General features: G+C 37.7%; 1 protein-coding gene across 15 annotated transcripts in view; it reads left to right on the top strand.

Moving 5' to 3' along the window:
- Positions 1 to 27,986, top strand: part of ARFIP1 (ADP ribosylation factor interacting protein 1) — a 134,703-nt gene that overhangs the window by 48,168 nt on the left and 58,549 nt on the right. For all 15 annotated transcript variants that reach the window (XM_043567422.1, XM_043567395.1, XM_043567440.1 and 12 more), the window contains 2 exons: positions 7,873 to 7,974; positions 25,807 to 25,915. In XM_043567422.1, coding sequence (XP_043423357.1) covers positions 7,882 to 7,974; positions 25,807 to 25,915 — 202 coding nt within the window. In that variant the 5' untranslated portion in view covers positions 7,873 to 7,881. The remainder of the gene's footprint in view (positions 1 to 7,872; positions 7,975 to 25,806; positions 25,916 to 27,986) is intronic.

Here is a 27,986-nt window from a genome sequence, read left to right as displayed (position 1 = left end):
TACAAGTGCCCCTATGCATCAGTACTCCTGTATCCCTTGGATAAATTCCTAGCAGTGCTATTGCTGGGTCATAGGGTAGGTCTATTTTTAATTTTCTGAGGAACCTCCACACTGCTTTCCAGAGCGGCTGCACCAGTTTGCATTCCCACCAACAGTGCAAGAGGGTTCCCGTTTCTCCACATCCTCTCCAGCATCTATAGTCTCCTGATTTGTTCATTTTGGCCACTCTGACTGGCGTGAGGTGATACCTGAGTGTGGTTTTGATTTGTATTTCCCTGATAAGGAGCGACGCTGAACATCTTTTCATGTGCCTGTTGGCCATCCGGATGGCTTCTTTAGAGAAGTGTCTATTCATGTTTTCTGCCCATTTCTTCACTGGGTTATTTGTTTTTCGGGTGTGGAGTTTGGTGAGCTCTTTATAGATTTTAGATACTAGCCCTTTGTCCGATATGTCATTTGCAAATATCTTTTCCCATTCCGTTGGTTGCCTTTTAGTTTTATTGGTTGTTTCCTTTGCTGTGCAGAAGCTTTTTATCTTCATAAGGTCCCAGTAATTCACTTTTGTTTTTAATTCCCTTGCCTTTGGGGATGTGTCGAGTAAGAGATTGCTACGGCTGAGGTCAGAGAGGTCTTTTCCTGCTTTCTCCTCTAGGGTTTTGATGGTTTCCTGTCTCACATTTAGGTCCTTTATCCATTTTGAGTTTATTTTTGTGAATGGTGTGAGAAAGTGGTCTAGTTTCAACCTTCTGCATGTTGCTGTCCAGTTCTCCCAGCACCATTTGTTAAAGAGACTGTCTTTTTTCCATTGGATGTTCTTTCCTGCTTTGTCAAAGATGAGTTGGCCATACGTTTGTGGGTCTAGTTCTGGGGTTTCTATTCTATTCCATTGGTCTGTGTGTCTGTTTTTGTGCCAATACCATGCTGTCTTGATGATGACAGCTTTGTAGTAGAGGCTAAAGTCTGGGATTGTGATGCCTCCTGCTTTGGTCTTCTTCTTCAAAATTCCTTTGGCTATTCGGGGCCTTTTGTGGTTCCATATGAATTTTAGGATTGCTTGTTCTAGTTTCGAGAAGAATGCTGGTGCAATTTTGATTGGGATTGCATTGAATGTGTAGATAGCTTTGGGTAGTATTGACATTTTGACAATATTTATTCTTCCAATCCATGAGCAGGGAATGTCTTTCCATTTCTTTAAATCTTCTTCAATTACCTTCATAAGCTTTCTATAGTTTTCAGCATACAGATCCTTTACATCTTTGGTTAGATTTATTCCTAGGTATTTTATGCTTCTTGGTGCAATTGTGAATGGGATCAGTTTCTTTATTTGTCTTTCTGTTGCTTCATTGTTAGTGTATAAGAATGCAACTGATTTCTGTACATTGATTTTGTATCCTGCAACTTTGCTGAATTCCTGTATCAGTTCTAGCAGACTTTTGGTGGAGTCTGTCGGATTTTCCATGTATAATATCATGTCATCTGCAAAAAGCGAAAGCTTGACTTCATCTTTGCCAATTTTGATGCCTTTGATTTCCTTTTGTTGTCTGATTGCTGATGCTAGAACTTCCAGCACTATGTTAAACAACAGCGGTGAGAGTGGGCATCCCTGTCGTGTTCCTGATCTCAGGGAAAAAGCTCTCAGTTTTTCCCCGTTGAGGATGATGTTAGCTGTGGGCTTTTCATAAATGGCTTTTATGATCTTTAAGTATGTTCCTTCTATCCCGACTTTCTCAAGGGTTTTTATTAAGAAAGATTGCAGAATTTTGTCAAAGGCCTTTTCTGCATCGATTGACAGGATCATATGGTTCTTCTCTTTTTTTTTGTTAATGTGATGTATCACGTTGATTGATTTGCGAATGTTGAACCAGCCCTGCATCCCAGGAATGAATCCCACTTGATCATGGTGAATAATTCTTTTTATATGCCGTTGAATTCGATTTGCTAGTATCTTATTGAGAATTTTTGCATCCATATTCATCAGGGATATTGGCCTGTAGTTCTCTTTTTTTACTGGGTCTCTGTCTGGTTTAGGAATCAAAGTCATACTGGCTTCATAGAATGAGTCTGGAAGTTTTCCTTCCCTTTCTATTTCTTGGAATAGCTTGAGAAGGATAGGTATTATCTCTGCTTTAAACGTCTGGTAGAACTCCCCTGGGAAGCCATCTGGTCCTGGACTCTTATTTGTTGGGAGATTTTTGATAACCGATTCAATTTCTTCTCTGGTTATGGGTCTGTTCAAGCTTTCTATTTCCTCCTGATTGAGTTTTGGAAGAGTGTGGGTGTTCAGGAATTTGTCCATTTCTTCCAGGTTGTCCAGTTTGTTGGCATATAATTTTTCATAGTATTCCCTGATAATTGTTTGTATCTCTGAGGGATTGGTTGTAATAATTCCATTTTCATTCATGATTTTATCTATTTGGGTCATCTCCCTTTTCTTTTTGAGAAGCCTGGCTAGAGGTTTGTCAATTTTGTTTATTTTTTCAAAAAACCAACTCTTGGTTTCGTTGATCTGCTCTACAGTTTTTTTAGATTCTATATTGTTTATTTCTGCTCTGATCTTTATTATTTCTCTTCTTCTGCTGGGTTTAGGCTGCCTTTGCTGTTCTGCTTCTAGTTCCTTTAGGTGTGCTGTTAGATTTTGTATTTGGGATTTTTCTTGTTTCTTGAGATAGGCCTGGATTGCAATGTATTTTCCTCTCAGGACTGCCTTCACTGCGTCCCAAAGCGTTTGGATTGTTGTATTTTCATTTTCGTTTGTTTCCATATATTTTTTAATTTCTTCTCTAATTGCCTGGTTGACCCACTGATTCGTTAGTAGGGTGTTCTTTAACCTCCATACTTTTGGAGGTTTTCCAGACTTTTTTCTGTGGTTGATTTCAAGCTTCATAGCATTGTGGTCTGAAAGTATGCATGGTATAATTTCAATTCTTGTAAACTTATGAAGGGCTGTTTTGTGACCCAGTATATGATCTATCTTGGAGAATCTTCCATGTGCACTCGAGAAGAAAGTATATTCTGTTGCTTTGGGATGCAGAGTTCTAAATATATCTGTCAAGTCCATCTGATCCAATGTCTCATTCAGGGCCCTTGTTTCTTTATTGACCGTGTGTCTAGATGATCTATCCATTTCTGTAAGTGGGGTGTTAAAGTCCCCTGCAATTACCACATTCTTCTTAATAAGGTTGCTTATGTTTATGAGTAATTGTTTTATATATTTGGGGGCTCCGGTATTCGGCGCATAGACATTTATAATTGTTAGCTCTTCCTGATGGATAGACCCTGTAACTATTATATAATGTCCTTCTTCATCTCTTGTTACAGCCTTTAATTTAAAGTCTAGTTTGTCTGAAATAAGTATGGCTACTCCAGCTTTCTTTTGGCTTCCAGTAGCATGATAAATAGTTCTCCATCCCCTCACTCTCAATCTAAAGGTGTCCTCAGGTCTAAAATGAGGCTCTTGTAGACAGCAAATAGATGGGTCTTGTTTTTTTATCCATTCTGATACCCTATGTCTTTTGGTTGGCACATTTAATCCATTTACATTCAGTGTTATTATAGAAAGATACGGGTTTAGAGTCATTGTGATGTCTGTACGTTTTATGCTTGTAGTGATGTCTCTGGTACTTTGTCTCACAGGGTCCCCCTTAGGATCTCTTGTAGGGCTGGTTTAGTGGTGACAAATTCCTTCAGTTTTTGTTTGTTTGGGAAGACCTTTATCTCTCCTTCTATTCTAAATGACAGACTTGCTGGATAAAGGATTCTTGGCTGCATATTTTTTCTGTCTAGCACCCTGAAAATCTCGTGCCAATTCTTTCTGGCCTGCCAAGTTTCAAAAGAGAGATCAGTCACGAGTCTTATAGGTCTCCCTTTATAGGTGAGGGCACGTTTACCCCTTGCTGCTTTCAGAATTTTCTCTTTATCCTTGTATTTTGCCAGTTTCAGTATGATATGTCGTGCAGAAGAACGATTCAAGTTCCGTCTGAAGGGAGTTCTCTGTGCCTCTTGGATTTCAATGCCTTTTTCCTTCCCCAGTTCAGGGAAGTTCTCAGCTATGATTTCTTCAAGTACCCCTTCAGCACCTTTCCCTCTCTCTTCCTCTGGAATACCAATTATGCGTAGATTATTTCTTTTTAGTGTATCACTTAGTTCTCTAATTTTCCCCTCATACTCCTGGATTTTTTTTCTCTCTCTTTTTCTCAGCTTCCTCTTTTTCCGTAACTTTATCTTCTAGTTCACCTATTCTCTTCTCTGCCTCTTCAATCCGAGCCGTGGTGGTTTCCATTTTGTTTTGCATTTCATTTAAAGCGTTTTTCAGCTCCTCGTGACTGTTCCTTAGTCCCTTGATCTCTGTAACAAGAGATTCTCTGCTGTCCTCTATACTGTTTTCAAGCCCAGTGATTAATTTTATGACTATTATTCTAAATTCACTTTCTGTTATATTATTTAAATCCTTTTTGATCAGCTCATTAGCTGTTGTTATTTCCTCGAGATTCTTCTGAGGGGAATTCTTCTGCTTGGTCATTTTGGATAGTCCCTGGCGTGGTGAGGGCCTGCAGGGCACTTCCCCTGTGCTGTGGTGTATAACTGGAGTTGGTGGCGGGGCCACAGTCCGACCTGATGTCTGCCCCCAGCCCACCGCTGGGGCCACAGTCAGACTGGTGTGTGCCTTCTCTTCCCCTCTCCTAGGGGCGGGTTTCACTGTGGGGTGGTGTGGCTCATCTGGGCTACTTGCACCCTGTCAGGCTTGTGATGCTGGGGATCTGGCGTATTAGCTGGGGTGGGTAGGCAAGGTGCACAGGGGCAGGAGGGGCAGGCTTAGCTCGCTTCTCCTTAGGTGATCCACTTCAGGAGGGGCCCCTCTTCCGTGGGCCTCTCGTCTGCGCTTGGCTCCAGCGACTCCGTTCTGCTAATCCTCTGGCGGTTTTCTGGGTTATTTAGGCAGGTGTAAGTGGAATCTAAGTGATCAGCAGGACGCGCGGTGAGCCCAGCGTCCTCCTACGCCGCCATCTTCCCTCCAAAACCTCCACCCTGCTGTCTTAAATGTTGTAGTTAACTTTTAAGACAGGACCACTTGCTGGGGCGCCTGGGTGGCTCAGTCGGTTAAGCGTCTGACCTTGGCTCAGGTCATGATCTCACGGCTTGTGTATTGGAGCCCCGCATTGGGCTCTGTGCTGATAGCTCGGAGCCTGGAGCCTATTTTGGATTCTGTGTCTCCCTCTGTCTCTGCCCCTCCCCTGCTCTCACTTTGTCTCTCTTTTTCTCTCCTTCTCTCTCAAAATAAATAAACATAATAAAAATTTTTTTTTAAAAATTGACCACTTGTCAAGTTTTGATATAGTATCAAAAAAGTATATCCACAATTATTTGAAAAGACAGTAGCCACATAAGCCATATTTTCTTCATATACTTCTACCAAAACAACATATTGCAACAGATTGAATGTGGGAATAGATAGAAGAGTCCAGCTGTCTTCTCATAAAGCCAGAAGAATTCAGAAATTTGCAAAACCATGTAACAGTGCTACTGTTCTAAGTTTTTGTTGCTTTAAGTATAATTATTTTCATATTAAGAATTTATGTTAACATGTGTATATAATTATTACTTTTTTTTTTTTTTTTTTTTTTTTTTTAGTGAGAGAGAAAGAGTGCAAGCTGGGGAGAGGGGTAGAGGGAGAGAAAGAGAGAGGGAGAGAGAATTCTAAGCAGGCTCCATCTTAGCACAGAGCCTAATGCAGGGCTCAGTCCCACAACGCCAGGATCATGACCTGAGCTGAAATCAGGATTTGGATGCTCAACCAACTGAGCCATCCAGGCACCCCTGTATTATTACTTTAAAATGGATTAATAATTAGCTTTTTTAATTTACAGCATTACTTTCTAATACAGTAAACATTGATGGATATAACCCATATAAATAAAAGCTTTTGGGGATACTTAATGATTTTAAAGAATGTAAATGGGTCTAGGGGTGCCTGGGTGGTTCAGTCAGTTGAGTATCCGACTTTGGCTCAGGTCATGATCTCACATATTAAGGGTTCAAGCTCCTTAAGTCAGAGGCTGTGCTGACAGCTCAGAGCCTGGAACCTGCGTCAGATTCTGTCTCCCTTTCTCTCTCTCTCTCTCTCTCTCTCTCTCTCTCTCTCTGCCCCTCCCCTGCTTGCTCTCTCTCTCTCTCTCTCAAAAATAAACATTAAAATAAAAAGAAGAAGAATGTAAAGGTGTCTTGAGCCCAAAAAGTTTGAGAATTGCTGATCTGTATAGTGTTATCAATAGATTCGTTTAAGTCCTACCTTATATATTTGACAGTATCTTTTGTCTCACATACTTAATGATATACACACTATATGAAAAGTATCGTTGGGTGTCATTCAGTATTTTAATTAGGCCTTTTTATATTTCATGGAAGTAGAGACTAGACCACAAACCAATTTGCATTCGTACTTGCTTTTAGTAGTATAACTTACCTAATTATAAAAGTTCAGTGCAATTTTTTTTTAAGTTTTCTGGCCTTGGTGTGCCTGGGTAGCTCAGTCAGTTAAGCGTCTGACTCTTGATCTCGGATCAGGTCTTGATCTTGGGGTCGTAAGTTCAATCCCTGTGTTGGGCTCTGCGCTGGGTGTGAAGCCTACTTAAAAAAAAAATAAAAGTTTTTTTTTTTTTCCTTAAATAAAGTTTTCTGGCCTTGAACCTTTCCTTAACCCCTTAAAAATTAGTAATGCACGAGCTAGATATGACAATACTCTCTTAGTTATTTTAATCTTAAAAACAATTCCTTCAGAGAAAATCAAAGAACCGCTTATGCTCTTGGCAGTAAGATTCAGTTCTGTAAATTAAACACGCACACACATTTTAGTTATTTGGTTTGGTTTTGGTAATTCTGTGCAGTGCAGAATCAGGGATAGCAGGATTCAGGTCTGAGTGTTAGAACATACAATGTTAGGTATCAATTGTGTACCTAACATGTATTTTATTCTAGTGGGCACTGTTGTTATAAGTGTGAGTGCATGTGCATGTAATGCTTTTAAAGCCATTACTGGTTTAAAAGGGAAGGGAGGCAAGGAGAAGAGAGGGATGAGGGATACCTCTTCTCTGTGAAAAGTGGAATCAATGGTTTAGTTATTTACTCTGAAGTTTTTAAAGTGAGGGAAACTAGATCATTTTTAAGACCCTTTACAGGTATAAAATTCTCATTTTATCTTGTAGCCACGCATGTTTCTTAAATCACATAGGATTGGAGCAAAAAAAGTTTTTATTAACCAGAATTGACTTTCTGTTACCGATTAACTATATTTAAGTTCCTGAAAGAAATTTATATTTTATAGAAAATGTGCTTATAAAATTAAGGAATGTATTTTTAAACATTATTTGACTGTTAGAACAGTAAAGCCAGAATGTAAAATTTTAATTCTCCTAGTGTACAGATTTAAACATTTTGTTGTATCAGGGAAACTCTTTAAACAAAAGCTGGCTGAGAAGCCCATTATGTACAACAGGAAAAGTAGAGTTGCTGTAGTTGAATTAATAATGAAGTGTGGCTTTCTGTGATATTTTTTTCAGTTGTTACTGGTAGCCTTATCATAATACTATTTATGAGGCAATTTATTATTGCCCCCTGGGATCTGCAAGTAACTTGTTCTTAAATAAGAAGTTTAAGTTGACTCCAGTTTTAAAAGCCGGATACATTTTTATTACATTAATATCATATTTATTATGTGTTAGTTAGGTTGTAATTATTTTTTTTAATGCTATAATGATGGCTTTTAAGTGCTATAAATATTAACAATCTTTTGAATATTTGCCTCTTATGATTTGGTGCTATTTACAGCTGTTTCTTGTTTTGTTTTGTTTTGTTTTGTTTTGTTTTGTTTTGTTTTAGGAGTCTAGCATGGCTCAAGAATCTCCCAAAAATTCAGCAGCAGAAATTCCAGTGACTAGTAATGGAGAAGTTGATGACTCTCATGAACATGGCTTTAATAGGGTAAGAATATTTTCCTTTCTGTTGATACAGAGGACCACGATAAGCCTATCAGATGAAAGTAATAGAATTTAATTTAGGAATATTTTCTTAGATTGGCCAAAGTGTTAGGAACCTAATGTTACCACGTAGGGATGACTAGGTGGGTTATGTTCGTGATTTGTCAAGGTTAAGCTCCTAGCCAATAAGCATTCATGCCTTGATGTTATCATCAGTAGTTCTGTTACATGACTGGAACAAAGTATATCTGATGATTTTGGTATATGACTTTATGAAACTATTTAATATTTGTGATAAGAAAAAATACTAACTATAGATTACCCTTTCAAAAATTGGCAGTAATCTCTTTTCTGTGTGTCTTTAGTACATATTTCCTAAGTAGGCTTCTCCTGACTTTGCCATTTACTTTCTAAAGTGGCATACTTGACTTGGTGGAAAATGAAAGTTGCAGTGCTTTCAATTTTGATCTGCCTCTCATTTGAAATTGAAATTTAATGCATTTTAATGGAAACACCATGGGTTTGAAGATAACTTGGGTGCACATTTTAGCTATGTCATTTCTAGCAGTGTAACCTTGGGCAGGTGTTTAATCTCTTCTAGTTTTTGTTTTATGATCTCTATAAATGAGAATCTTACTTTCATGGGGATATTGATATTAAATGAGATAAAATAAATAATATGCCTAGGATAGTCCTAGAAATGGTAGTGATGGTTATTATTTCTGGATATATTTACAATAAATACCCCTTTTTATGACATTTGGTACATGTACAACTTTAAAAATATAATGTTCATATTTTTGAAAAAGGAATAGTTGAAAGAAATGGATTATTTTATAGGTTTTTTTAATTTAATTTTTTTTTTTTTTATTTTTAAAAAAATTTTTTTTTTTTCAACGTTTATTTATTTTTGGGACAGAGAGAGACAGAGCATGAACGGGGGAGGGGCAGAGAGAGAGGGAGACACAGAATCGGAAACAGGCTCCAGGCTCTGAGCCATCAACCCAGAGCCCGACGCGGGGCTCGAACTCACGGACCGCGAGATCGTGACCTGGCTGAAGTCGGACGCCTAACCGACTGCGCCACCCAGGCGCCCCTAATTTAATTTTTTAAAATAAATTTCTTTAATGTTTACTTATTTTTGAGAGAGAGAGAGAGAGAGAGAGAGAGACTGAGCATGAGCTGGGAGAGAGACAGAGAGAGAGGGAGACAACAGAATCCGAAGCAGGCTCTGGGCTCTGAGCTGTCAGCACAGAGCCCGATGTGGGGCTCGAACCCCCAGACTGCAAGATCATGACCTGAGCCGAAGTCACACTCAACCTACCGAGCCACCCAGGCGCCCCAAATTATTTTATAGTTTAAATAGGACTCTTTCATATGCTGAAGAATAAAATCCTTTATTTTAACATAATTTGACATTTTGGGTCAGATAAATTCCTTGTTGTAGAGGATTGGCCTCTGCATGTAGGATGGTTAGCGGCATCCCTGGCCTCTTCCTCCTGTTGTGACAAGCAAAAATGTCTCCAGACATTGCCAAATGACCCCTGGTGTGAGGAGAAACTCACCTCTGGTTGAGAACCACTGGTTTAGATTGTTTTAATTGATTTTAGTAAATTCCACTGAATTTCACTTATTTTTGCCTTCACAGTTTTTTTGGAAGGAATGAATGTGTCTTCAAACTTGAGGGTTATTTTTTTTTTAACTTTTTTTTTTTTAACGTTTATTTATTTTTGAGACAGAGAGAGACAGAGCATGAACGGGGGAGGGTCAGAGAGAGGGAGACACAGAATCTGAAACAGGCTCCAGGCTCTGAGCTGTCAGCACAGAACCCGACGCGGGGCTCGAACTCACGGACCGTGAGACCATGAACTGAGCCGAAGTTGGCCGCTTAACCAACTGAGCCACCCAGGCGCCCCAAACTTGAGGGTTATTTTAATTGTGAGTGCTTTAATTTGGTGTCTATGTACCTGTGGCCTTAAAATAGAGGAACTCACAGAATAGAGACTCTTTAAATTCTGGGCACACAAAGGAAATTTTCACTTCAGGTTTTAGTCTTTCTTGTGTTGGAAAGTACTAAGACACACCTGCATAATAAGCTAATCACGTTACCACCATTAGACTCTAGCAATTGCTTTATAAACTTCTGTTAATTCAAATAACTCATTATACCAAGATTTTAGTTAATGAGTTTCATTTTATTTTTGGTAACAGTCCTTTTGCAAACTTATTCTGCAGATAGTTATCGAGTATCTGCTGTGTATCGAGTATCTGCTGTGTATCACACTGTGGATATGGTAGTGAATAAAAATGACAAAAATACTGCCATCAGGGAGTTGATGTTCTAATAGACAGTCTAATGACTTTAGTCCAAGAAAATGCAGTACATACAAATGCTGCATTGTTTTGGATATTCACCTGCCACCTTAAGCCTGTTTCTTTTTCTTTTCTGTTGGTTTTGTTCTCTTTTGAGCTACCACTTACGCACAGTAAAACACAGATGTTAAGTATACAGCTCAATGGAAGCACCACACACATCAAGATGTAGAACATTTCCAGGACTTTAACTGGCTCCGTCTTGCCCCCTTCAAGGCAGTACACTGCCCTGTCTCCCAGAATAATCACTGCTACTCTGACTTTATCATCACAGATTGCTTTGGACTATTCCTGAACTACAAATAAATGGAATCTTACAGTATGTACTCTTTTTTGACTGGCTTCACTCAGTGTTATTCCTGTGAAGTTTATTCAGTACTGTTTGTGGCAGTATTTCATTCTTTTTCACTGTGCTGTAGTTTTCCATTCTGTTAATATGTCACAATTTTGTATATCCATTCTTCAGTTGATGGATACTTAGGTTTCCAGTCTGTGGCTATTATGAATAAAGCTGTTGTGACCATTCTGGTGCAAGTCTTTTGGTGTACGTAATCACCTATTTCTATTGGGTACATACCCTAGTGTGGAATTGCTAGATACATGATGTTTGGCTTTGGTAGATATTGTCAACTAATTTTCCAAAGTGGTTCCAGCAGCAGGTAAGAGTTCTAGTTATTACACATCCTTACCAATTCTTAGTATTGTCATGCCTTTTAATTTTAGCGATTCTGGTGGAAGCGTAATATTCATCTCTCTAATGACTAATGATGTTAAGCGTATTTTTATATTCTTACTGATCGTTTGGATATTATCTTGTATGAAGTCCTTTTTCAAGCCTTTTGCCCATTTTTCTATTGGGCGTGTGCCTTTTTCTAATTTTTTTACAGGAGTTCTTTATTCTGGATATAAGTCATTTGTTTGGATATGTGTATTTCACATATTTTGTTCTAGTCAGTAGCTTGCTTTTATATTCTATTAATGGTATCTTTTGATGAACAAAAGTTGCTAATTTTAATGAAGTCAAATTTATCTGTGTCATTTTAGTGATTTTTGTGCCCCTTTTGAGAAATCTTGGCCTATCCCAGTATCATGAAGATACTGTTTTCTTCTAAAAGGTTTTTTTTTTAAGTTTATTTATTTATTTTGAGAGAGAGAGGGTGCAAGTGGGGGAGAAACAAAGAGATAGAGAGAGAAAGAATCCCAAGCAGGCTCTTAGCTGTCAGCACAGAACCCTACGCAGGGCTCAAACTCACAAACCGTGAGACCATGATCTTAGCTGAGATCAAGAGTCAGATGCTTAACCAACTGAGCCACCCAGACGCTCCTGAAAGTTTTTTTGTTTTGCTTCTCACACTTAGCTCTGTGATTCATCTTGAATTAAATTTTTGTGTAGTGTGATGCAGGTGCCAAGGTTCATTTTTTTTTCCTCATGAGTATCTTACTGCTATTCGCTGTTTATTGAAAAGACTGTCCTTTCTCCACTGGGAGCTTTTGCTGTCAATCAGGTGGTCATATATGTGCGGGACTGTCTCTGGACTCTGTTTTATTTCTTTGTCTTTTTGTCTTTCTTTACAATAATACCACACTATGTTACTTAATTACTACACTAATTAAGTCTGGAACCAATACTATCTTTAACCTTAATACCTGGTGGGTAATTCCTCCAGCTCTGTTCTTTTTCTGGGTTGCCTTAAACTTATTCATGACTCTTCACTTAACCTTATTTGCCTTTGAGTAGCACTGAAAAAAAAATAGAGTCTTACTAGAGTGAAGTGATTTAAACCTTCAAATATCTGTATAAGCTCTTTGCTTATGCAGTCAAAGCCAGTTAACTTGCTGCTTTGTAAGTTTACTCATTGGTTAATGTCAGATTCTTTTTGGACATTTTCCTGCAGTGTTATTTCACTTCTCTTGGGTGGTAAAAGAAGAAAAAAAGATGTTCTCCTGGAGGCCTCCTTTTATTGGATGTGAACTTTACCTGGGAAAGGCTCCTTAAGAAGCAGTTAACCTGGAGCACCCAGGTGGCTCAGTCAGTTGAGTGTCCAACTCTTGACTTCGGCTTAGGTCGTGATCCCAGGGTTGGGAGATCGAGCCCTGCATTGGGCTCCACATTGAGTATAGAGCCTGCTTGAGATTCATTCTCTCTCTCTCTCTCCCTCCCTCCCTCCCTTCCCTCCCCCTCTTCCCCACTCACATGCAGTCTTTCTCTATCTAAAAATAAAAAATAAAAGTGCTCAGTTGGTTATGTGTCCGACTTCAGCTCAGGTCATGATCTCCCGGTTCATGGGTTCGAACCCCGCATCGGGCTCTGTGCTTGTCAGCACAGAGCCTGCTTCAGATCCTCTGTCCCTCTCTGCTCTATCTCTTCCTCTCTCAAAAATAAATAAATATTTAAAAATAAATAATTTAGAAATAAACAATATCTACTTCAAGTAGTATACCCCACTTCACCTCCCTAAAGAAATTCAACATGATAAAATTTCTGTATCTGCTCTTATTAAAAATATATGTATCACAAGAGTCTCTTATTTGATACGTTGAATTAAAATAAAATTGGCTGTGTGATTCCTTTCACCACGAGTGAAAATAATGTTTCAAGAGCAACTTTTGACCATTTTGAATAAATTATACTCAAGATCTTTTAGGCATATGTTTACTTCAGTTTTAGCATACTCCTTTGTTTTCCTGAGAAATAAAAGGGAAATTGCATTTAGCCTGAAATTCATGTTTATATTTTATTACTGATGAAAATTCATATGGAAAATAAGTGTTAAAATGTATTGTTTAGCGTTAGACTGTATTTTATAGACTAGTAAAGAGGTCTCATGTTAAACTAGATAATAACCAGAGTTTGCTCAAGTATTTTACTTATATACATCTTCCTTTTACACCTGTTTGTTGTTTAAAATCATATACTGGTTTTTATTTACGTTTATTTATTTTTGAGAGACAGAGAGAGACAGAGCGTGAGCAGGAGAGGGGGCAAAGAGAGAGGGAGACACAGAATCAGAAGCAGGATCCAGGCTGTGAGGTGTCAGCACAGAGCCTGACATGGGGCTCGAACCCACAAACCATGAGATCATGACCTGAGCTGAAGTCGGATGCTTAACCGACTGAGCCACCCAGGTGCCCCAAATACTAGTTTTTATTTAAAACTTAACTGCATCATGTACTCTAAAAAATATAGTCTTGTATAAAATTAAGATGGTAGTTTAAGTTGTTGTATCCTGGCTGACCAGTTGGTGTCACTGTGGCACAGGCAGTGAAACTAAATGTTTCTGTCCTGGCTTTTGTGTCTCATTGCAGAGATTTCATTTTTCATTTGGTTTCCCCCCTTAGTCCTACAAGAGGCCCTGGTTAGACTCTAACTTAGCATTCACATTCTAATAGAGGTTATAATGAAAGAACTGGTCCTAGAAATCCCCTGGTAGCAACTTGACATATGTTAATATTTTGAGGTTTATTACTCTTTTTCTTAAGACAAGGAGCAACAATGATTTAGAGAGGATAGAATAAGAATCTTAGTATCATCACAGTTTTTTACAGCAAAAATATTTTTTTCTAAATAAAAATTCCTTTTTAAAGATTAGTAAAGTTTAATCTCTGAAGAATACAAATTATTCTTTGAGTTGTAAACTGCATATTATTTATAAATCTGTTAAAGTGCTGGTCAAAATATTAAAATCGTGAAATTCATGCCATGAATTAAAGAGAAGAAGCAAATATCAGTTCCGTGTAGTTGAAATTTCTTGTTAATTAAGTTATACTTGGCAGATAGGGAAACTACCTTAGTATATATCACTGAAACAAAATATTTTCTGTGGTTGGCCCAAAACTAAAATCCATAATTTCAGTTTTTCCACCTATGGACCTTTTCCTCAAGAAAAATGTACATATATACAAAACTACCAAATTTTTCATTTAGTTCTAGGGAGTTTAGGACTCCCTAAACTGAAGCCTGCCTATGGATCCTTAGTTTCCTGGGTCTTAAAAACCCCCGGTCTATAAGTTTTGAGTTAAATCACAGGATTTTAGTTTAGAGATCCCTGAATTCCACTACTTGATTTTACAGTTGAGGAAAAGGGCCCTTGAGGTTGTGATGGAATTACCCAGATTAACTGGCTGTACCAAAGGCTTGTGTGATTTGATTGTAAGGAAAGTGAGGGCAAAAATGTTTCCATTCATTACCTTATCTACAGTGCTGCCACATAATAGATAATTGAGGCTTTCATTTAAATGTTTGGTGAATAAATGAGTAAATGAATAAACACATGTTAAAGCCAGGACTAGAAACATGTTTCTAGACTTTTGTGGAAGATGTACTGCTTTTGGACTTGATCTATCCATCTTGTGTCCTTAATTTCCCAACATGCATCATCGCTGTTGTTGTTGTTGTTGTTGTTGTTGTTGTTGTTGAAGTTTTGTGTATGTGGTCTTTGTTGTTATTGTTGTTTCACTCTTTAATGCTTTTATTGAACCAAGTAGTTTTTCCATTCCCCTGTACATATCAGTCTGGACAGTGAACTCTAGCAGTCTGGAGAAGATTTGGAAAGGAATATAAGAATAGGAATTGTCAGAACACTGTTTTGGATAGATTTCCTCCCCTCCCCTCAGTGTTGTAACTGTTCATTTACTTATCTGTTTTTCCTAAGAGATTGAAATCACCTTTAGGGCAGCTTGTGTGCACACAGCACAGTTTATGATTCACAGTAGTTGCTCAATAAAGGAAGTGATTCCAGTGTAAAGACTTAAAATTTAACATGTTTTCTACTTCAGCCATCCTACACTAGAGTTTGAATAGCATATGATGACCATTTGTCTCCGTGCTATATACTATTCAGTATAACATTTCTGCATTACTCACATCTGAAAAATTTAGGAGTTCTGTCAGTGGCAACATTGATTCGATGGAGACTTTCTCCAAAGACCAATTTTTACCAAATGTATAGCTTGGACCCTTTTAGAAGTATGGCAAATATTTTTCAAGGATCGTTTAACCCATGCAAATCTAGATTCATTTTTTTTAATTTTTTTAATGCTTTTTATTATTTTTTGAGAGAGAGAAAGAGAGAGAGACAGAGCATGAGCAGGGAGGGGCAGAGAGAGAGGGAGACACAGAATCCAAAGCAGGCTCCAGGCTCTGAGCTGTCAGCACAGAGCCCGGCATGGGGCTCAAACCCACAAACGGTGAGATCATGACCTGAGCCCAAGTCAGACGCTTAACTGACTGAGCCACCCAGGCGCCCCTAGATTCATTTTAATATTTACTTCAAAATATTAAAGCATTGAATATATTCTTAGTACTATTGCCACAAATTAAGTTTTAAAGTATGTGCATTATATAGAAGTCTATTAAATTAACTCTAGATTGGGATTTCTATTGAAAAAATATGAATAAATATAATTTTTAATGAGAGGCTGAAGCCTATCTTTCTTAATTATGACATATTGCGCCTAGAAGATAGATTCTGCCTCTGTTTATAAGCAAATGCTGTCATATTTTTTTTTTTATTTCTAGAAGGAATTGTTTTGAATGTAGGTACGTATAACTATTCCCACGGTGATAAGCCTTTGAATGAATTCAGCATTCCCTTGGTGCAAGCTGGTATGTGATTTCATTCTTACCAGACGTCATTACTACTTGGAATCTAGACTAAGGGGACTTGGGGATGGGGATGAGGTCAAGGAGGTAGGCAGTAAACCATCAAAAGATAGTAATTCTGTAAGTTCTTGTTAAATGTTTGCGGAATGAATGAGAGAGGAGAGAGAGAGAGGAGACTGAGAATTGTATATGTGTGCGTAAAATGGAGAAAATGGATGAGTCATATTTGCTAACTTGATCAAGTGGAATAACAGATACAGGAGCTTGTGACCACAAAGAGAGTTATTAGACTTAAAATTCCAGAAGTGTTGCTTCCTGAGTGATGGCAAGTTCCCAAGAGTGGCCGTGGGAGTTCTGGTGGCTGAAGTAAAATGGGGCATGAAGGATGAAAGGCATTAGAGATGTAGAGGTTGCTGCAATCTGAGACAGAAGAGTAGGTTGGAGTTACTATGTTAGTCTAGTATATCTTTTATTTGTCCTCACACTTTTTTTGGCCCTTTGTCCCCTACAGATTACCAAACCTGTATCAAACTACCAACTTTAGGCTTCCTGCAAGTATACTAAGGGAAAAAAAAATCATACACTTTGACAGATTGTTAATACTACAATCCATTATTCTGTATCAACATAGGTAGGCAAGCTCATGCAATAGATTTTATTTCATTTTAAGTCACTGATACTTTGTATTAAAAAGAGTTAAGCAACAGACTACATACCGTGACTTTATACATTGTTTTTTTGATGAGCTATGAAAACTCAGCTTGGACCTTATATTTCAGTTTGGAAAGAATTGCAGACCGAACAAGGAATCATTTCATTTTCTGAAACTGCCCAATGGCATGCAAAAGGTTGGGAACACCGAGAATAATGGTGAGAATTAAGGATAGAGCAGAAGGCCCTCAATAAATATTTGGGATTAACTAGAAAGAAGATAGATGACAATGTTAAGGTGGAGAAGAGGGCAATGAGGTAGTGTGGCCCACGGGGAAATGCGGGATGGGAATCCGTGTATTACACAAGTATGGAAAAACTGTTCTCCGTAACAGAGTTCCTCAAAATGTAGACAAAGAATTACCTGCATCAGAATCACGTGGCTTATTTGTTTGAAATTCTGGCGCCTGGACTTCGCACTCCAACTTCATGAGATCACAGTGGACAGCTGAGAAGAATCTGAATTTTAATACGGTCTCACATGGTTCTTACGCAAACTAAAGTTTGAGAACTGGTAGTTTAGAAGTACCAGCAGAAAGCTGAGAAAATGCTAACCCTGCCTTTTACTCACTTGATAAATAGCATGTTGGAGAATAATCAGCTTTGACTTGAAGTAATTGTGGAGAGGCAGAGAGGCCACTATGAAGATGTTAAGGATGTTGAAATATGTTTATAGTAGGATTGGGATGTGGAGATCTGTTCGAATAATAGCTTTGCTTCTGGTGGATACTCTTTATAGGCAGCTGTTAAAAACAACAAAGGGGATTTTAAATTACCAAAATTCATAGAACATTTCACAGAAATTTTTCAATTTGTTTCTTTAAAAAGTATGTAAATGTTTTGGAAGGTTTTATACATTTTGAGGGGTGAGATAAGATGCATAAATTGAGAAAATTGCTAGTAAATGAATATATTGGTGTTATATCTACTAGCCGCTAGGAATGAATACTAAAGGGGAACAAGATAGATAAGCATCCTGATCTTTAGAAAGCTTTTACAGTCTGCAGGAAGAGAGAATATAGAAATTAATTAATTTACAAATTAACTTTATTCCTTTAATGTTTATTTTGAGAAAGAGAGCGCGCACGTATGCGGTCATGCGAGATGGGGAGGGGCAGAGAGAGGGAGAGAGAATCCCAAGCAGGCTTTGCACTGTCAGGGCAGAGCCCAACATGGACTTCATCCCACAAACCATGACATTGTGACCTGAGCCAAAATCAAGAGTCAGGTGCTCAACCAGTTGAGCCACCCAGGCACCCCCACAAATTAATTTTAATATCATGTGAAAAGTAATATACTAGTCCAAGTATAGCATGGTCTGAGAACTGATAGGAAGAGTATGGAAATATTACCTGAGGAATTGCTAGGCAAGCTGAATCTGAAGGATGAGCTGGCCAAATGAAAAGTGAAGGGTGTTCCCGTCAGAGGCAACTAGAATGAGCTGAAAAGTGTGTGAAACTGCAGAATTGAAAATTTGCTGTTGTTGAAGTGGAGACTGTGGGGCCAGATGTGTGAGAAATGAGCCTAGAGAGTTAAGTAGAGACCAGATCCTGCAACACCTTAAAATCATGTTGAGGAGTTTGGGGTTTTACCTAAAAGGCAATGGGGGGAGGGGCACTAAAGGACATAAAAATGGAAGTATCTCAATCAGATTCACATTTTTAAAAAATTTTTTTAATGTTTATTTTTATTTTTGAGAGAGAAAGAGACGGACAGAAACAGACAGGTGAGCGGGGGAGGGGCAGAGAGAGAGGGAGACACAGAATCCGAAGCAGGCTCCAGGCGCTGCCCTGTCAGTACAGAGCCCGATGCAGGGTTCAAACTCAGAGACCACGAGATCGTGTCTGAGCCGAAGTCAGACACTTAGCCGACTGGGTCACCCAGGTGCCCACAGAGTCACATTTTAGAAAGCTATCTCTGCCTACAGTTTGAAGAATGAATTTCAGGGGTGCCAAGACTAGAGACACAGGAGATGGATCGGTTAGGTCGCCAAGGGAAGTAGAGAAGTTAGATGTAAGACTTTTCTCTTGTGGAGAAGCTAGAAGCAGTAAGGAAAACCAAGCCATTTTTACAGAAGTAGATGGAGGAAAATTGGGAGAATGTAGTGTAAGGAAACTAAGGGAGAAGAGAGTTCATGTAATTTATAGACTACTTGGAGAATCCTTACAGATTGTTGGTGGTTACAGTACACACTTTGGAGAATCACTCCTTTATTCAAGATTTCCCCTTCTTGAGAAGAGAGGAGGATTAATTAGTCTCTAGTTCTGCTTATCTGTTGTAGTGTTGTGCATCTTATTAACGATGTGTGTTTTAAAGCAAGTTTGCTAAACATTTTGTGTTCTTTATATATTGGTTTTGCACTAACTTCAGTTCAAAATTAGATCACCAAACTAAATTATAAATTCTAAAGTTATGTTTTTAATCTCATTCCTGTTCTTACCTCTGTGAAAATATGCAAAATGAAGGCAAGTTATTTTGGAGGAAAATTAGCATCCCTTCACAGCTTTATGGAAGCTGTTACTACAGATACTATTTTGTATCCTCTCAGAAGGACTTGAAACATACATGAAACGTTTTTGCCAAAAGCATTCTATTTTGTTTCAGCTTAATTGTTTGAAAATTTATTTTTAAAAAGTATTAAATGCTGAGTATTATCCTAGTGCTTGAACAGAAAGTTAACTTTGGGTTTATTCCATTTTATTGTGTACTTGTTAAGCATGACTCTGCTAAGTCCTAAACTTTGAATTGAATGTCAGTGACATAAAAATGCAAATTAGGGATTTTATGTTGTTGGTTATAGTGGGCTCATTGTCTCTGAGATACATTCTGGAAACCATAGGGGTAAATGCAGTAGCAGACATTTGAATAGTTACTAAGCTATGTAAGACACTTTTAAAAAGAATTAAAGATCATGTAAAGGCACATTTTAAGTTTTTGTGAATTATGAGGCTAAACTATATTACCTAGAGAGTGTGTATTTTATAAAAAACAAAAACAAGTCAACAAACACATAAAATACTTACGTGTGTTATCTTACAAGTCATACATTCCCCTCACATAACCCATATTATTTTGTGTTGCATTCAGCTGCTGGACAACTATCAAAATGATAATTCTGAACGGACCCATTTGTACCACTTTTGGTTAGGCTCCTTTTGTTAGCGACAGTTTAGGCTTAGGAAGACCTTAGTGCTTTTCAGATTTTACAGCTGTTTTACATAAAGGTTTTTTTTCTGGAAGAATTTTTGTTTGTTGAGTAAAGGACCCCTGGGAGATCATTGGGAGGGGTCTGAGTGAGATGTAATATCTTCAGACAACCAGGAGTTTCTTCTAGAGGCCATGCCTGACAAGATGGGAGACATCCCTGTACCTTCTTGAAAATTTAGGTAATCTGAGATATCCATCATGTTTACTGTTTAACCTCTTACCAACTACTACTACACTGTATCTCTCTACTGGGAATTTACACAATACTTTGGGACAGGACATACGATTAAAATGAGTAATGTTCTTTCAGATAAGTTCCAAGAATATAGCAAACACAGTTGTCCTGTACCTACTGTATGCCATTTTTATTTTGTTTGCATGCATTTTTTTATTCCTCATATTTTGAGGGATGTCTTCGATACTTATTTTCTTAGCGAGAGCTAAAAGCTCTCAAGACTTTGAGCAAGGCAACATTCAAGGAAACCATTCCAAAAATAGTTGAGCTTAATGACCAAACTTGCAAAGTTTAAAAAATGTCTTGGTAGTTTGGCACTATTTATTTTGTAAGTGATAGATTTGTCTTTCAGAGAGAAAAGATCGTCTGGTTTTAATGTAAATATTAATAAAAGGATCATTAATATTTAAAAATATTAGAAACCACTGGGGGCACCTGGGTGGTTCAGTCTGCTAAGTGCACAATTTCGGCTTCAGGTTATGATCTTATGGTTTGTGACTTAAAGCCCTGCATCGGCTTGTGCTGACAGTGCCTGCCTGCCTGCCTGGGATTCTCTCTTTCTGCCCCTCCCCCACTCACATGTGCCTGCTTTCTCTCAAAAATAAATAAATAAACTTTTTTTTTAAAACCTAGAAATTACTGATTTAGTATATTAAAAAATAAACTGGAAAGATAATTTATTCCATGAAATGGACAGACTCAGATTTGGTTTAAAAATGGGAAGTAGATAAAACTGAGTGTAATTATTTTTCTTTTTAATTCTAAGTACTCTTCAAAACAATATTCAGATGAAAAGAATATTGTCCTGTGACGAGGTTTTAAGTGGCATTAGGAAAAGGGAAAAGGAACGAAAGAACTCATTTCTTTTGTGCTATTAGGAAATTACAGGTTGAAAATGTATTTGCATTAGTGTTTAAACTTCAAATTCTGAAATTGTGATTTTTAAAAGGTGTTTCTTTACATCTTTTTGAAAACAATAGGAGCTAATGAATTCTAAGTCTCTAACAAATTGCTTGTAGCTCTTTACATTTACTCTACATTACAGTTAATATTGTTTCTGGAAGCCTAGCCCTAACTATATTGCTAGTTAGTAACTAAATGACACATTTTTGTGTCCCAGTTTTTTCATCTGAGGGATAGTAGTAATAGTACCAATTGCTTGATCATTTTTACGGTCCTGCACTGTCATGTGGAGAGAGGACTGCCTGTACGTTAAAGTGATTAGAACAATTCCTAGCACATAGGAAGTGTTCACGAAATGTTTTTCACTCTAATTATTAGCAATAGCATTAATTAGTTATAAAGATGATTGTAGTAGGGGAGAGGGATGGCTAACATTAGCTGAGTGCCTAAAAATATGTATGAGGTGCTTTGCTTATATTAATTGTCTCACATAAGTTTTCATAGAACTCTGAGGTAATTTTTAGCTTCTTTTTACGGCTGAGCAAACAGGGACTAACAAAGTTTTTAAGCACTTGCCCAGGGTCATATAGCCCCTTAATAGGAAAGCTGGTCTGTCTGAATTATCTTTCCAGGTCTTTCATGTTTCTAGTAATAGTTGGTTCTTGATGAGACTGTGACAGTCTTTAAAAAGTAATTTAAGGGTCTTTGCTCTTGATAAACATCTTTAAAATATGCTGTACAAAATTCAAAAGATAATTCCATGAGGGATTCTAATTAGGGTGGAGAAAGCAAGGTTAAATCTTTGTGGCTTGCTTGTATTTATTATTGTGTTATTGTGCTGTTTTTTTAATGTTTATTATTTTTTGTTCCCATAACGATTACAAATAAGATTTTTAAAATTAAAAAAAATTGTTCTAGTTTTGCTTGGATAACAAATTATTGGAGTAGGCACCTTTTTTTAAGGCCAATTCAAAGAGATGTCCCTGGTAAAACTGATGTTAATTAGTTTTCTATTTGGGGGTAGACCTGTCACTTTCATTGGATTACCGAACAGTTTCTTTTGGTCTTGCTAATGAATCTTGGTTTGGTTTAGTTTGGTTTAGTTTGATTTGGGGGGGGGGGGGGGGGGGGGTTGGGGCAGAAACTGGCAAACTGATCCTATGTAAATGCAAGGGATCCAGAATAGCTAAAAGGGTCTTGAAAACGGTGAACAGACTTTTAGGACTCACTGGTTTTAAAATTTACTACAAAGCTACAATAATCAAAACAGGTTGGGACTGGCATAAGGAGACATAGGTGAGTGGAGCAGAACTGAGAGTACAGAAACAGATCTCTACATTCATAGTCAGTTGAGTTTCAGCAAGGGTGCCAGGAATTTTCAGTGAGGAGAGGATAGTGTTCAACAAATGGTGCTAGGACAACTGGATATCCATATGCAGAGAATGAAACTGGACATGGACCTCACGCCATGCTCAAAAATTAACTCCAGGGGCGCCTGCCTGGCTCAGTGGAGCGTGTGACTCTTGATCTTGGGGTTGTGAGTTTGAGCCCCATGTTGGGTCTGTAGAGATTGCTTAAACATAAAATCTTTTAAAAAAAAGGAACCTCAAAATTGATCGAAGATTTAAATATAAGAGCTGAAACTATAAAACTCTTAGAAGAAAAAACAGGTATAACTCTCTGACTTTGGATTAGGTACTTTAGTTTCTTAGGTAGGACGCCAAAAGCACAAGCAACAAAAGAAAAAAATAAACTGGACTTAATAAAAATGTAAAACTTTTATGCTTCAAAGAACACCATGAAAAAACTAAAAAGGCAGCCCACAGAATGGGAAAAAATACTTACAAATCATATATCTGATAAGGGAATTGTGTCTTAAAACTCACATGGGTCACTCGCTCACGCTTCTTTGAGGAATCTGCCCACATTTTACTACCCCCGAGAGACCTTCCCTCAATACCCAACCCAAAGTAGCACCCTTTTCCCTGTCACTCTGTATCCCTTTTATCCTGCCTTGAAAAGAAACATACTGATTTACTACTTGTTACTTAACAGCACTCCTTACACGGCATGCATTTATTTGTTTACTATCGGGCTAGTCTTCCTTCCTCCCCCCATGAGAGTCAGATTTGGACAGAGACTGTTTCCTACACCGCTCCATCTGTAGTGTCGAGAGCAGTGACTGTCATTGGTGTTCAGTAAATGTTGTGACAATGAATAAATAAATCCTTTATGTTACAGAGCTCATGCAGAACTTTTCTCTTTTCCTATTTGGTTCTCATGGATTGAGTCCCTCTTCTTAATTCCTCTGATACCTGTTGTCTTTACTTTGGCGACAAGTTCAACTTTTACATTAATATTTGTATATCTTGTCTCTCCAATGAGGCAAGGGCTGTACCTTACCTTTTTCTTTGTCCAGAAAGTCTAACATACAGCAAGAGGAAGCAGATGCTCATTAAATTAAATTTTAAAGTAAACCTGTTGCTGTAGCAGCTTCTTAATCTATATGGTGTTGAGTCGCAAGTCCTTTAGTTCATTCAACAAATTCATTTATTCATTTGACAATATTTATTAAACATCTCCTACATCCCAGGCGCTATTTCAGGTGCTAAAAATACAGCAGTAAACAAACTAGGCAACATCCCTGTTCTAGTGAAACTTACAGCATATAGAAAGAGGAGGTAAAAATAAACACAAATACACGTAATGTGTTACTGAGTGATAACTGCTCTGAGGAGGATAAAATAGAGGAAGCAGAATAGGGAGTTCCAGTGTGAGGTTGTGAGAGTTGCTCAAGGGGGAAAGCCTCTCTACCTAAAGGAGCAAGCCCTGTAGATGTCAGGTACAAGAAAGCATTCAGGAAGAAAAAACAGAAGTACAGGGCCCTGAAACAAAGATAGGTTTATTGTTTTTGAAGGAACTGTGTGGCTGTAAGACTGAGGCTGGTAGGAGATGGAAGTCAAATCCTGTAATCCCTTGAGAACATTTAATAGTCTGGGTTTTACATTAGGTGAGATAGGAGGCTATTGGAGAGTTTTTGTATAGGGGCTAATTTTGGTTGATGTGTGCAGTTAGAGGTGTGTGTCTTGGATAGAAGCAGGGAAACCAGTTGAGAGGCTCTTAGAGTATCCAGGCGAAATATGATTCTAGCTTAGACCAGAGTTGTGGCAGTGGAGGTGGTGAGAATTGCTTTCATCCTGAATGTATTTTGAGAGTAGACGGATAGAATCTGCTTAATGGTTTGGATACGGACTTGAGAGAAAGAGTCGAAGATAACTCCTAAGATTTTGGTGGTAGAGATGCTGTTTAACTGAAAGGAGGGAAAATAAAGATGCCATTATTTTGTTTTGTCTGTTGGGGATTTACTGTGGGTGGAATCAGTCAGTTTGAGACATATCAAGTTTGAAATGCCTACTTAATATCCAAGTTGAAATAAAAGTATGTGATCAGATATATAGGAGTTAAAGAGGGAGGCCCAGGTAAGACACCTAAATTTGGGAGTTGTCAATGTATAGATGGTTTTCAAAGCCAGAAGAATCAATACAGTCACCCAAGAAGAGACTATAGGAGAAGAAGTCCTCTGACTGAACCCTGGGACGCTCCAGAATTTGGAGATGAGGAGGAATCCGCAAAGGAGACAATAGAACATAACAGATGTTGTATGAGGAAAATCAGGAGTATCTGAAGCTAGCTGAGATGTTGAAAGTACCACAGGAGAGGACAGTTACTTGTGTCAAATTACCTGTTTGATAAATGGTAAATGATAAATTTGATCAATCAAATGTTTGATGAGATGAGAATCGACCTCATTATTTATTAATTCATGGCCCATCACACCAATCAAATAATTGCCTAGACAAAATTAATGAGCTTCTCAAGAAAATCCCTCTCAACAACATGCCAGTTATGAGAGATTGTATCTGTTAAATTTTGACTTTGCCAATTAGAAAATTCAAAACATTAGTTCTCAGTTTTCAAATTATAACTACATTATATGTGATATGGTACTGTATTAAAGATTTCAAAGACATTTATGTTTTAGTGCATCATTTGTCATTATCGTGGGAAACCAGTGGAATCCATTCATAGACTGATTATGAAAATTGGGTAATTCCTCATATCTAAGCCAGACGAAATAAAGAAATTTTGGACATCTGTATTTCTTGGCTTTCTCTCTCTCTCTCTTTTTTTTTTTTTAAACTGTAAGACTGAATGTGGAATATTGTATTTGTTACAGCTAGGTTCCAATTATAAGCCAGTCTGCAGTTGGATTGACTAATGTCAGTATTTAACATAAAATGAATAGCAGAAGATTTCTTTTTCCCCACCCTGATTGAAATCCAAGAAGTCTTGCTTATTACCTAGCTAACCTTGAAATCAAAGGAAAATTAATATTGCAAGTGAATGATTTGTTTATATTGACCAGGCTCATGATTGTATTAGACATCAGTTAGTTTTTACATAATAGTGACTTTTTAGTCGTCTTAATTCTGTCCTTTAAAATGATTTTTCTGATGTATCAGTAGCTTAGAAATTTGAAAATTGAATTTTGATATCTGCCTGTTGCTTAATTCTAGAATAACAAATATTTTGTATTTGACATTCACTATACCTCTTAATAGCAAATCTTGCTGAATTTGCTGCTGGTTATACATCATTATAGAATGCTACGACAGCATGAGAGAATACCAGATATAGAGAAAAAGGTAGTTGAAGATGTGATTAAAAGGGCACCATTATGCTGAACTGCTACATGGTGTGAGATTTTTTATGAAGATTTTCTCTTTTATTCAAATGTTGCCAAGGATCTGAAGCGTTCATTACCAGCTGGACTTGGTCTCTCAGAAACCCAAATTACATCTCATGGCTTTGACAGTACCAAAGAGGGGGTTATTGAAGCAGGAGCATTTCAAGGTAAGAGCCCATGTATTTTTAAAGATGGCTGGGGTGGAGGATGGGAGAAGTGCATCAAAAGCAACCTTCATTCATAAGCCATAGTAAAGTCATTTAATTCTGTGACAAAACACTGATTTTATAAGCATAATCTGTTTCTCTTCAATTTAAACAATCTAGGAATTGTCTTAGTAGTCTTCTTTATATAAATAAATCAATATGCATAATTTCACTGATTATTAAAGGATTGGTTTTAGAATATTAAAATACTCAAAAAGTTATATCCAAAATGCAGATTTAAACTATTTTAGCTTTTAACTACAAAATTTATAGCAATAAGTCAGTGTTTTGTATAAGTACGTATTTCCTATTTCAAAGCAATTAGAAAAATAACTTTTATTTTTCCTATTATATATTCCATATAAGAGGTCTCCAAAACCACCCTCAGAGTCAGTAATTTGCTAAGAGTACTCACAGGACTCCGTACATAGTCATGACTATGATTATTACAGGGAAAGTATACCAAGCACAAGTAGCAAAGGCAAAGGATGCCTGAGGCAGAGTCTGGCGAAACTGGGCATAAACTTGCAAGGGTCTTCTCCCAGTGCAGTCACTCAGGACATGAGTCGGCAGTCATTGATTATGCTTAATTCCCCTAGCAGATTGTAACAACGTGTACGAAACGTTGCTAACCAGGGAAGCTCAGGAAAGACTGAGTGCTCAGGGTTTTTATTGGAGATTGCTTGCATAGGCACCCTGTGCCTAGCATGTACCAAGATTCCAGACTCCTAGAAGAAAAACAGGCGTTTAGCATAAACCACATTGTTTGTGTAAATAGTTTAGGCAGAGTGAGCCAGTCTTAACCATTCGAGGAATGGAGGGAATTGTACCCCCGCCTCAAAAAAAGTTTCCGAATGCCAACCAAGGGCCAATCTTGTAAGCTGGTCTTTTTAAGGATAAACAGACCTGCCATGTTAACTGTTTTCTGCACCCGTTTCATGTATATAATGGAAAAAGTTATGTGCTTTTAATACTCTTCCCTATGATAACCTTTTTCAAGTGTTTTTTTCATTTTCACATGAGTGAAAGTAAAACCATGTAAACATTTGGATGTAAAAAATGGATTGTTTTCTTGACAGAGCTATAGTTAAAAATAGTAGCTATATTTGATGTTCAGTGAAGTATATTTTAATACTTCATTATAATTTCATAAAATGAAAAAATTCTCGGCATCTTTGTAATCCTTAGCCCTCTTGTAGATGATAGTATTCTATATTTTTATTATACTAATAGCCAGTGCTTTATTGGAAAACAACTTCTGTTTTGAAATATATTCTTTCCTAAGTGGGTCCTGAAAATAAGCATTCAGAAGAATCCAGAATAACAACCTCTACTCTAGGCTGTAAAGTGAATGGACTATCTAAGTGATTTTTTTTTTCCTTTTTCATCCTTATATTCAGAGATATAAAACCATAGAAAGGGAGCATATGTGTCCATATCTCCGTGGTCATTATGTAGCATTCTGGCATTCTTATCTAGGGGATAACTTTGATTTTGAAAGGGTTGACTGCCTAAAATTATGAGTACTTAAAGATAAAAGGCTTATTTTATGTCATGTGACCAGTTTGGGACCAGTCACCAATTTTGAAATTTAAATGTCAATAGAGAATTAAAAAATACTTTATAAATAACTTTATTTATTTATTTATTTATTTGAGACAGAGAGAGACAGAGCGTGAGCAGGAGAGGGGCAGAGAGAGAGGGAGACACAGAATTTGAAACAGGTTCCAGGCTCTGAGCTATCAGCACAGAGCCCAACACGGGGCTCAAACTCACAAACCGCGAGATCATGACCTGAGCCGAAGTCAGACGCTTAACCAACTGAGCCACCCAGGCGTCCCCCCCCCAAAAAATTTTTTAATGTTCATTTATTTATTTTGAGAGAGAGCAAGGGGAGGGCCAAAGAGAGAAGAGAGGGAGAATCCCAAGCAGGCTCCACGCTGTCAACGTAAAGCCGGACGCGGGCTTGAAGTCACAAACTGTGAGATCATGACCTGAGCCACTCAGGCACCCCCCAAAATACTTTTACTAT

Source organism: Prionailurus bengalensis, chromosome B1 (assembly GCF_016509475.1).
Source record: "Prionailurus bengalensis isolate Pbe53 chromosome B1, Fcat_Pben_1.1_paternal_pri, whole genome shotgun sequence".
Lineage (NCBI taxonomy): Eukaryota > Metazoa > Chordata > Mammalia > Carnivora > Felidae > Prionailurus > Prionailurus bengalensis.
Note: the sequence above shows the minus strand (reverse complement) of the source record. Positions and strands in the feature narration are given on the sequence as shown.